Source organism: Oryza glaberrima, chromosome 4 (genome assembly GCF_000147395.1).
Source record: "Oryza glaberrima chromosome 4, OglaRS2, whole genome shotgun sequence".
NCBI classification, from domain to species: domain Eukaryota; kingdom Viridiplantae; phylum Streptophyta; class Magnoliopsida; order Poales; family Poaceae; genus Oryza; species Oryza glaberrima.
The window spans coordinates 20,181,940-20,193,954 of record NC_068329.1 but is presented as its reverse complement, the minus strand read 5'-3'; the positions used below and the strand labels follow the sequence as shown (position 1 = coordinate 20,193,954).

General features: G+C 51.4%; 2 protein-coding genes across 2 annotated transcripts; both read left to right on the top strand.

The window, feature by feature from the left end:
* The first annotated feature begins 3,449 nt into the window (after positions 1-3,449).
* On the top strand, positions 3,450-6,422 carry LOC127769510 (probable inactive receptor kinase RLK902). The gene is made up of 2 exons (XM_052295094.1): positions 3,450-5,118; positions 5,203-6,422. Exons 1-2 carry the CDS (start codon positions 3,768-3,770, stop codon positions 5,859-5,861), a joined length of 2,010 nt encoding a protein of 669 aa, XP_052151054.1. The 5' UTR covers positions 3,450-3,767; the 3' UTR covers positions 5,862-6,422.
* A 1,995-nt stretch (positions 6,423-8,417) lies between these two features.
* Positions 8,418-9,645, top strand: LOC127772306 (prohibitin-3, mitochondrial-like). The gene has a single exon (XM_052298335.1). It carries the CDS (start codon positions 8,564-8,566, stop codon positions 9,416-9,418), a length of 855 nt encoding a protein of 284 aa, XP_052154295.1. The 5' UTR covers positions 8,418-8,563; the 3' UTR covers positions 9,419-9,645.
* The last annotated feature ends 2,370 nt before the right edge of the window (positions 9,646-12,015 follow it).

Below are 12,015 nucleotides of genomic sequence, written 5' to 3'. Positions count from 1 at the left end.
CATCAAAAGCAACATCTAAGACCCCTTTAAATCACAAGAATGAAAAACACAGAGGAATAGGAAAAACATAGTATTCTAATAGGAATGCAAGTTCTAAACAGAGGATTGCAAAACGCAGGAAAAACATAGGAATGACTGTTTAATTGGGCCGCAGGAAAAACACAGGAATTTGAGGAGAGATAAAAACTCAATGGATTCTTACCATGAGGTTCTACCTCATGTTATATTTCCTCCAAAACTTGCATGGGAAGAGACATTCCATAGGAATTTCATAGGACCATTCCTTTAATTCAAAGGACTATATAGGAAAAATTCCTATAGAAATAAAATCCTCTAAAATTCCTATGATTTTTCTTTGAATCAAAGAGGCCTAAGAATCTGGCCGATAAAAATCTAGAGAAATTGAAAAAAAATCAGCTTGTCTATTAGTTTACTTTTTAGTTTTTACAACTATAGCTTCTCGTAATCTAGACAGGTTGTTTAGGAGAACTCTTAATTATGAAAAAAATTGTACATGCTAGAAGCTCCCACAAGCAAATCGCATAGCATACTAGAAAAATTCCTATACACTCTAGTCTATAGAATTATTAGGCTCGCCCAACACCACAACCTTTTGGTGCTTGGGCGCGGGGCGCCTATGAGAGTGGTTGATATGCCACTATACATTTTGTAACTCCTCTAAACTCTAGTCCTACCTATGGGCAGACGTTAAGATGGTTTGACTCAGTTGAGCTCGTTAGGAGTTTGGTGACTGATGAGGGAGGAGGTGAGGAGCCAATGTTCTGGCACCGGCACAAGACGGCAATGGTGAGAGCAGGTACAATAAGCCACTTTAGTTGGCGATACTGCATGCATGCATGCTAATGTGCTGAGTTGGCAAACAAATTAGGGGAGAGAGGGTGTGAGCCGGCGACTAAATAATCGCCGGCTGCACACAAGCTCCAACACAGACCAGTAGCAGATGCATCACTAGACAAGACTATCAGCAACAGTTTTCATTGGGCTCTTGGTGGTCAGCTTCCTTCCCGAGAAGAACGAGTGGATAGAATAATTTGAAGTGAAGAAGAAAGAGAATGACTGGATTAAAAAAAATCAAGAATGAATACATAAAAGTTTGTGTGTAGGTGATCTAATAGCTAACTATTGTATGGATACTACTCTTATTAATTATTTTTATTGGTGATGTGGATATTTTTATAGCCAACAGCGAGCTGTATTATTAGATTTGCTCTGATGTATGGTCGTGTGGCGCCGATGTAGCAGTAATGATGAGTGGAGAATAGGGTTTGGATCAATATGAACTTTAGTGTTCTTTTTAGACCTAGTCAACCGGTATAGCATGGACTTATTTTTGTCTAGTAGAGAATTGTACCGTATGCTGCCCTGGTGGACTATTGGTTCAGCTCGTTAAACTCGTGAATACTCCATAACTCGTAACCTAGCGCGCTTGAGTTGAGCCGTTAAGGTAAACGAGCTGAAAGCTTCATGAGCCACGAGTTTTTTTCTTTTCCATCCTTGGTACTCTCCATACGTAAGAGTAGGTTTAATAGTATAATCTTCTACCGGCGATAATTTTCTCCAGGTCATCTTATAGCTAGTGAAACACACTAGATTAGCTATAATATGATGGGTCACACAATACTATTTTATTGTTTTATACCCATTAGTTTTCTCTCCCGGGTACTTTTCTTCCTTGGGTTTGATGAGGTTAGCATGCATGTAAAGAGCTTATTTTGGTTTCTGTGTGTAGCCCGGCTACAAATTAATCGCTCATTCACCCTCTCTCTCTCTCCCCTTCTCTCTTCCAACTTATTTTGCAGCCTGCTGATATCTTACTGTACATGCTCTAATACGAAGTACTTCGTCTGCTCCAACAGTTTTCAGTTAATCCCTCGTCCTTTTTTAATGCTCACGCAATCGTTTCGAGATCCCACACCGGGCATTGATCTTAGCTCCAGTTCCATACTCCTACATCCATACTTCTTGTTCCATGGATCTTAGACAGGGATAGCACTCTCTACCTTTCCCTAGCAGTAGGCTAGTACAGCTAGGATCTCGTTTCCGCGCGATCAATGCTTCTCACTGATTGGACAATGATTGCCACATCACTTGATCAACAAAGCATGCTGGCTGGCTGGATGCACGAAACCAGATCCATGCTTTCCATCACGTTACACAGTGCCCCTACGTCCCAACAAACGCAGCCAAGAACACACACATCAAAAAAAGCATTAATCGATCCATCCATCCGGCAATAAACTCCAAGAGATCTTCGATACGGTTGCACGCCTATATACTCTATAATAAAACTGTCGTTTATCGCACAAAACGACGGTGGATGTGTACATCTACCACCGATTCGTAAATCCTAAACCGCGTTTTAGGAGGATGCAGACGACGAAGATTATCATCGGTTGTTGATCGCACTCAACAGAATCCATTTCGGTTCTGCAATACAATATACGCAGCGGTTGAAGGAGCCCCACCATGTAACCATGTTCATACAGAAGGTCAGCGTCTCCACGGCCGTAGTGTTGGCGGATGACCAAGGTCCAAATGACCCCCAATCTTTAGTCGTTTCGGATTCTTTTTGGCAGCCAATCTCCGGTGTCTGATCTGTATTGTATCTGTGCTTTAAGCCATCCTGTATTACGCGTCAAGAAGCCAGACAAAAAGCTCTCTTCCTGCCCAAAAGGTGACACAAAAAATGAACCAACTATTGTCTACTGCGGGACTTCCATTTGCAAGTGAAAGTTTTGATCTAAAAAAAAGTTTGGTGCCTAGGTAGTAGTTAGATTCACAGAAGGGAATATATCCAGCAATGGTGACAACTTGTACGTGGTGTGTACAGCTGATCACTGCAGGAGAATTGAGACCACTCTGTCGTAGCTTTGCGTTTTTTTGTGCGTGTCTGATTATCAGTCGTTGTTCCCGTTGGCTTAAGCGAGCCTTAATTCTGTGGTACAGCAAAGATAGGTAAGTTGGTGATTCAATATTACTGATAAATAAAGCCTTTTGCAACCATCGATGGTTGACACACCGCTACGATAATTACGCCATGATGGCATCTACAGGCCACCGAATCTGTCGATGGTTACGGTTCCAGGACCTGGTCGTACGTCCGTTGTTTACTCTGTCGTGTGGCATCGCAAAAAAGAAAACGGAAACTCTGCATCCAGCTTTGTGATGTCAACATGATCCTACCTTCAGCTAACCTGAATTAAAGATTCTTGATCACCGTTTACAGGTAAGGAGTAGCTCCAGCTAATACCTGTGTTCGTGAAAACGACCGGTAATACGCAGATGGTAAAACACACTGTTAGCCTTGTTGCAAATCTAAGTCAGCTACAGTTCTGTGCAAATCTTCTCAGGCACTATTGTTGTACTTCTGGTTGTTATACTATCAAAATCGCAACATCAACACTAGTACGTACTGTACGTAGGAGGGAGGGATTCAGGATCAACGCCCGGCAAGGCAAAGCTTTGTCAACGTGCATCTCTCGATCTGAGCCGTTGGAAATGTAATCGGACGTACGAGATCGCGCCGGGATCTCGTAGCGCGGTTGCGAACTTGCGATGTCATTTGTGGCATCCTCCTCCGTTCTCTCTCCTTGTCCGTAAACAAAAGCAATGGAAAGTCTCCTTTCCAAATTCCAATATTCTTCTTCGCTTGTTTGTTTCTTCCCTCCTTTCCTCTTCTGCTTCTCCTCCTCCTCCCACCGCCGCATGGTGTGATCAGCCAAGAAAAACCATCCATCCACGCAGCGATGCTGCCACCGCCGGCCGCCGCGGCCGCCGCGCTCCTGCTGCTCCTGGCGCTCTCCGCCGGGGCCAACGACATCGCGTCGGACGCCGCGGCGCTGCAGGCGTTCATCGCGCCGTTCGGGTCGGCGACCGTGTCGTGGAACACGTCCCAGCCGACGTGCTCGTGGACGGGCGTCGTGTGCTCCGGCGGCCGCGTCGTGGAGGTCCACCTCCCGGGGGTTGGACTCCGCGGCAACGTCCCCGTGGGCGCGCTCGGGGGCCTCGACAAGCTCGCCGTGCTGTCGCTGCGCTACAACGCGCTCTCCGGCCCGCTGCCGTCCGACCTGGCCAAGTGCGCGGAGCTCCGGGTAATTAATCTGCAGTCGAATCACTTCTCCGGCGAGCTCCCCCCGGAGATTCTGGCTCTCCCGGCGCTGACGCAGCTCAACCTCGCGGAGAACCGCTTTTCCGGGAGGATTCCGGCGAGCATTGCCAAGAACGGGAGGCTACAGCTGCTCTACTTAGACGGCAACCTCCTCACCGGCGAGCTGCCGAATGTCAACATGCCATTGCTCACCTCGTTCAACGTCTCCTTCAACAACCTCACAGGCGGGATACCCAGCGGTCTCAGCGGCATGCCGGCGACGTCTTTCCTCGGCATGTCGCTGTGCGGCAAGCCCCTCGCCGCTTGCCGAACGCCGATTTCCATCCCACCGTCGCAGGCTCCGGCGCTCTCGCCAGAAGGCGCGGTCTCGGCGGGCGGCCGCGGGAGGGGCGGACGCCGCCTAGCCGGAGGAGCCATTGCCGGCATTGTGATCGGCTGCGCGCTCGGCTTCCTTCTCGTCGCCGGCGTTCTGGTCCTCGCGTGTGGCGCGCTGCAGCGCAAGCCAAGACGGCACCACAGCCGTGACGTCGCGGCGGAGCTCGCCTTGCACAGCAAAGAGGCAATGAGCCCGAGCGTGTACACGCCGCGCGTCTCGGACGCGCGGCCGCCGCCGCCGCCGCCGGCGGTGGTCCCCGCGATACAACCGGCCGTCGCCGCCAACGTCGCGGGAAAGAAGAAGCTCTTCTTCTTCGGGAGGGTGCCGCGGCCGTACGACCTCGAGGACCTGCTGCGCGCGTCGGCCGAGGTGCTCGGCAAGGGCACGTACGGGACCACGTACAAGGCCGCGCTCGAGACCGGGCCGGTGGTCGCCGTGAAGCGCCTCAAGGAGACCTCATTGCCGGAGCGCGAGTTCCGGGACAAGGTCGCGGCGATCGGCGGGCTGGACCACCCCAACGTCGTGCCACTGCAGGCCTACTACTTCAGCAAGGACGAGAAGCTCATGGTGTACGAGTTCGTCGCCATGGGCAGCCTCTCGTCGATGCTTCACGGTATGTATGCATGCTCGGTGTTCGACTGGGTTCTCGCTTGCTTTTCTCTCCATTTTCAGTTCTGACTTGAGCTGGCGATTCCAGGAAACCGTGGCTCCGGCCGGTCGCCGCTGCTCTGGGAGTCGAGGAGGCGCATCGCGCTGGCGTCGGCGCGCGGGCTGGAGTACATCCACGCGACGGGCTCCAAGGTGGTGCACGGCAACATCAAGTCGTCGAACGTACTCCTCAGCCGGTCGTCGGTGGACGCGCGCGTGGCGGACCACGGCCTCGCGCACCTCGTCGGCCCGGCGGGCGCGCCGTCCAGCCGGGTGGCGGGGTACCGCGCGCCGGAGGTGGTGGCGGACCCGTGGCGGCTGTCGCAGAAGGCCGACGTGTACAGCTTCGGCGTGCTGCTCCTGGAGCTGCTCACCGGGAAGGCCCCCACGCACGCCGTGCTGCACGACGACGAGGGCGTGGACCTGCCGCGGTGGGCGCGCTCCGTCGTGCGGGAGGAGTGGACGTCCGAGGTGTTCGACACGGAGCTCCTCAGGCACCCCGGCGCCGAGGACGAGATGGTGGAGATGCTGCGGCTGGCGATGGACTGCACCGTGACCGTGCCGGACCAGCGGCCGGCGATGCCGGAGATCGTCGTGCGCATCGAGCAGCTGGGCGGCGCGGGCTCCGCGCGGACCGCCCGGAGCGTGTCGATGGACGACGCCGACGACCGGCCGCTCAGGCCCGCCGGGTCGATCCGCGAGAGCTGAAACGTTGATCACTCAGCATAGTTGCTCGTTCGGTAACTCTATGAAAGGTCCTGAATTTTTTTTTCTTCATTTCATTTTTTTTGGCTGCGTCCTTGTGTTTGTCTTAGGAAATTACTTACGGTGTGATGTTAATTCTTTGAAGTTTCATGAATTTCTTGATACTTCTGTCATCGGATTTCAATCGTCCGGTTAGCTGCGTGTGTGTGTGTCTTGAGATGAGATGTTGGTGATAGGAGAAGCACACTGGTGCAATATGTAATTACCACTACATGGTTGATGTCACTATTGACAAATGAGAAATTACTCCCCCTTCGAGGTTTTGACTCCCGCGCGATTTGAACGACATCGTCCCAGTCGATCTCGTTTGGATCGTGCGGGCCACTCGTGTCGATGTCATCATCTAGCCGCTGCCGCTACATGAAATTGCCATGCACACACACTGGAGACAGTGAAAAAAAAAGCTGAAAAAGGCGTCCTTCGCACGCATCCTGCTCATGCTGAGCTCAGTGACAGCTACAGGGACACAGTACAGCTCTGATCTCTTTTTTACACGACTTGTTCCGAACAACCAAACCAATAGGCGTCGCGGTAAACCATGTCGTTTAAGGACATGTTTAGATACATTTGGAATGGCAAATGACAAAAGTTTTAGTGGCAAAAGTTTTGACATTGTAAAAGTACTAGTTGGTGTTTAGATGCATATTAAAGTTTTGCCATTCTAGCACTGAAGTGAGAGAGAAAGAGAGAGGGAGTGGTCCCAAAGCACTTTTTGGCATAATTTGCTACTATGGACTAGCAAATGCTAAATTGCCAACTTTTGCTACTAGTGTATAGATCCAAAATGGTAAAAAATGCTATAAAATGACAAAACTTTTGCCATTTTGAAGGATCTAAAGAGGGCCTAAATACCCCTAACTAATGTCAATTTGGTGCGCTTCGCCCTTTCTATATTGCAATGTGCGACTAGGATTATAGAAGAGTTGTGCGAGCAAGCAACAGCAAAGAACATGGCTACGAGTTGGCAGCACATCAAGAGGCGTTGTCCCGAAGATACGAACTGCTCCAACCAAAACAACGCGTTAATGCGCCGCGTGCCTTGCTCGTACGTACTTGCCGAGCACAACTAGTTTAGCCCCGAGAGAATCCCAACTTTTTTTTAAAAGGGCAAGCTAGCCCGAGAGAATCCTAACCTGCCCGAACAAAATAAAGGGCGAGAAGAGAGGAAGATCAATATGGTTGTGGATCATGCAACGCCCTGCCTGTCATTAGTTGTCATCGTGCTCTTTTTATAAAAGGAGAGGCTGATCGATCACTCGAGCCGGCCGGGGTCGCTTCGCATCGCTGCCCCCACTACTAGAGCACGAAGGAATGATAATCAGTGGGCTATTCTCTGAACAATAATGTGTGACGTGAATTATTGGCCGCCGGTCCTTGGAAAACAGCTCGGCCAGCGATCGAGCAGCGATCCATCCATCCATCCATCCAACCCATTTGCAATCCATGTGTGCACTGAGCTGACACACGCCTTTCGGCAGCAATAGTAGCTCTGCTATGAGCCTGCCTGCCTCAGCTCTACTACACTTTCATCCCCACACAAGGCCCCATTGTTCTGTCCATTTTTCTGTCCGGTTTTGATCGCTAGATTTCAGGATTTGGGCGTGACGCTGTAGGGGTAATGGTGGTGCTAGGGGAGGGGATCAGGGGAGGCACATGAAGATGAAGGCGGCGCATTGAAGAGAACACTTTGGTTGGGAGTAAAGCAGGCAAGCGTCGTGGTGCGCGTTAGAATTGACGCGATGCGGGCCTGCCAAGTGCCCACCCCTGCCCGTACCAGAGAGAGCAGTAGAGTGCAGGGCAGATCGATCAACCGGGCGCTTTTCGTTGCGCCCGGTCCCCGGGTTCCGGCCGGTTAGGTGGCCCGGACGAAAGGATCACGTCAGGACGGACGGACGGACGGACGGACGGAGAGGAGACCGCTCGATCGTCCCGTCCGGCCTCGGCAGTTGCACTAATTAGCTCGCCGAGTGCGTACCACCACATGCCGCGCCGCGCCGCGTCGCCTCGCTCGCAACCGCTTCTGCAGTTGCAACGCGACTATGCGAGCGCCCGCATGCGCGTTTTCGCGTTCGCTTTGCAGAATCGCACTGCACTGCACTGCACGGTGGTGCGCTTGCCCGCGCTGCGGCCGGCCACCTTGACGGCACGCGTGCGAGACGGCACTAGCTAGCGAGCGCGTCGGTGATCCGGAGAAGTAGAACTGCTCCCCCGATCTCCATCCCACCTGCGGGAATATGCGCCGAGTTGGGTGAAACCGTGAAAGGCTTGGGCCTTTCAGCGAGCTTGAGCCCATTTATAACGGCCGTTCTGGTCCAAATACGAGCCCATTACACGGTCTTCGAATTTCGCACGGCCCGTTCTGGTCGAAACACAAGACGGCAAATTTTCTTTCTTCTGCTCCAAACCAAGAAAAAGACAATGGGCCACCACCTGTCATACACTCGGACCGGCCGCACCTTCTTCTCTCCCAAGAAATAAACCCCTCCCCACAAAACCCACTAAAAACACACTCCTCATCAGATCCACACCCATCCTCCCCACCCCCCAAGCGGCGGCGAGACCAAATCCCCCACTTCTCTCTCAATCTCTCTCTCTGCTAGGGTTTATCCCTCCGCGCCGCCGCCCCCGGAAGACGAGAGAGCGCCATGGCCGGCGGTCCCGCGGCGGTGTCGTTCCTGACCAACATCGCCAAGGCGGCGGCGGGGCTCGGCGCCGCGGCCTCCCTCCTGTCGGCGTCGCTCTACACCGTCGACGGCGGCGAGCGCGCCGTCATCTTCGACCGGTTCCGCGGGGTGCTCCCGGAGACCGTCGGCGAGGGGACCCACTTCCTCGTGCCGTGGCTCCAGAAGCCCTTCGTCTTCGACATCCGCACGCGCCCCCACAACTTCTCCTCCAACTCCGGCACCAAGGACCTGCAGATGGTCAACCTCACCCTCCGCCTCCTCTCCCGCCCCGACGTCGTGCACCTCCCCACCATCTTCACCTCCCTCGGCCTCGAGTACGACGACAAGGTGCTCCCCTCCATCGGCAACGAGGTGCTCAAGGCCGTCGTCGCGCAGTTCAACGCCGACCAGCTCCTCACCGAGCGGCCCCACGTCTCAGCCCTCGTCCGCGACGCCCTCATCCGCCGCGCCCGCGAGTTCAACATCATCCTCGACGACGTCGCCATCACCCACCTCTCCTACGGCATCGAGTTCTCGCAGGCCGTCGAGAAGAAGCAGGTGGCGCAGCAGGAGGCCGAGCGCTCCAAGTTCCTCGTGGCCAAGGCTGAGCAGGAGAGGCGCGCGGCCATCGTGCGCGCGGAGGGAGAGAGTGAGTCCGCGCGGCTCATTTCTGAGGCCACCGCCGCCGCTGGGACAGGGCTGATTGAGCTGAGGAGGATCGAGGCGGCCAGGGAGATTGCTGCCGAGCTGGCCCGTTCTCCTAATGTTGCATACGTTCCTGCTGGGGACAATGGCCGGATGCTGCTCGGCCTCAACGCTGCCGGGTTCGGCCGGTGATCTGTCACTCCAATTTTACCCCTTTAGTTGCCCAGGCATCCGCTCTGTGTTACATTAAACTGGAATGATGGTATGGGGAATTATGTTATCTGCTACTTTTGGTAATATTTAGTCTGGATGTCTTGGAACGGAATGTGCTAATCTTTGTGATCCAAATAAGTTCTGGGTCTAAGACTCATTTATGTTTTATGATTTGTCTGCTGATTAAGCTTTATGTTGCTGTTCAATACGCATGCTAGTTATGCTTCTTCTTGTTTATGGATTGTTCTTATCATTGCAGGGGTGTATCTTTGGTTACTGATGTTGCCTTGCTGAATTAGCACTGCCTTGACACTTGCAGGGATGATTATCTAGTTGCCCTGCGGCATCTCGAATAGTCATGTACCAGTTACCTGACCTTTCGGTGATAATATTCTTTGATTTGTGGCTCATATGCTGCTGTTCTTAAGCAACCGTGTCCCGTAGCTCATCTAATTAACCTGGAGTTTGCCAGTGTTACGGGAGTCAATTTTGGATATGGAATGGCAGTGCATAGTCGGTTGATGCTTCGATATTTGATTTTAGCTTCACAATACGATTTAGGCATACATTGTCTAATATGGTCCATTTTATTGTTAGAGTTTATCCCTAAAATTTGGTCTATATATAGCTCTTTGATGCTTGTGAAGCACTGACAGATTCTGATAGTATCGATACATGATGAAAATGTTGGATTCATGTTGATACCATTTATATTTTATTATGACATGTAGGATCAGTGTTAAGCTCTTATGTACAATCTGATTGGGATTGCGTTTTGATCTTAGTATTCATAAGTGTTGGGTGGCGTATTATATCACTGTAGTCCCTTAGTTTGTAGCCTCACGCATTATCCAGGATTTTTATAGTTGAAGCCTTGAAGGCTGGTATCCTCTCAAAAATCTTTTGCTGAATTTCATCTGCACTGCTCATGCACTTTGGGATTGCTTGTCTACTTGGAGGCCTTTTAGTTGAGGAATCCATGCCTGCATTTCCTGCAATTTGGTTTGTAGTTTTTAGTTGATTTTTTATTTCCCCTCAAGAAAACGTAGTTGTAGCCTTGAAGGCCTATCGTGGAACTTCCATCCTGAATCTTGAGATGGGTTGACAGCTCTTAGGCTTTTGAGTTGATATTAAGTTCATGTTTACTCTGCATGCCCCTTGGTGCAAAGTTGTTCACTTGATGAGTCCCACTTTGTGATTGGTGGTATGATACATGTGAATTTGAGCTTTCTTACCATATAATTGTTACTGTGCTGTGATGCTTGTGGGAGTTCTTGATCTACAGTCTTACACTGCTGCTGGTAATCAAGGTTTTGCTCTGCCTCTAGGAATCTTGGTTTTACCCACCTTCTAGAATTAGTGAATTACTTTGCAAATGCTTGTTGCTGATATATATTGCTGAAAACCTAAGCATAGGTTATTCATGCTCTCTTGGTGCCGTTGCCCGGAAGTTCTACGCCGGTATATGTATCTACTTCTATGTGCCTATCTTGCTTATGCTATTCGCATGCTATAAGCCTATCGTGCTCTATGCTATCCTATTTTGTTTGATATGAATGGTCTTGCCTTATCATTTTTTTCCTTTCCAGCACTTGTTCTTGCCAACGCCTTCCTAGGGGAACTTGTATCGCCCAAACATTTTGATACAAGTCTGTTTTGTGGAGTGGCATATCTGAGCAAAGTGGCTGAATTATTTGCCGCAACGCTGCGTTGGATGAGTGCTTACCCGGACGCAATGCTGCAGATTACAAGAGCATGCGTAGTCTGTAGTAGTAGTAGCAGCTTTGACAGCAGGTTGCCATGGAGAATGAACTGTGTGGAGTTTCTCCTCCACCCAACCGCTGTAGTGCTTTGACAGGTCGCCATGGAGCGTGAACTTCTCCTGCACCCAACCGGCCAACCGAAGCCTTCCATGCATCTACTGTCGGCACGGCCCTCATGTGGTAGGATGCTGGACAAAGGCCGGACTCCGCGCGCGACAGTACCCATCTGAATATCTGATGCAGCTGCTGCATGGGCTATCTGATTATCTGATAAAGCTAGCGCAACCGCGGAACGAATAGTTTGCATCCCTAAGCTCTAGTATCAAAATTTTTGAACCCTAACTTGCGAAATCGGACTAAATTAGATCCTGTGGCAATATAAATGTGTGGTTTCATTGATCTGTTGCAATATAAATGTGTGGTTTCGTTGACGTGGCCCGTTGACCCAGTCCACTCGTTCTAAACTTATACGTGGTAAAAACAAAAGTGACCTCATATGTCCTCACTCTCTTCCTCTGTTCACTCTACCTCTCTTCCCCCTTTCCTCGCTCTCTTTCGGTATCAGCAGCATCGGTTGGTGCCACGGTCGCATTCCTCCATCTTTTGTGACGACTCCGCCTTGCGTCCCCCGAGAGCCCTATCCTGGATGACAACATCGATCCCAACACCGTTGTCCCTGTAAGGTTGCGATGATGCCGCCCCCATCCTCGGGAGCCATATCCCGTATGGCAGTGTCGATCCACGACGCCGCTGTCCTAGCTCCGCCTCGCCGCTGGTGAGGTCCGTGACAGTGTCCCTCCTGGTGAGGTCCCA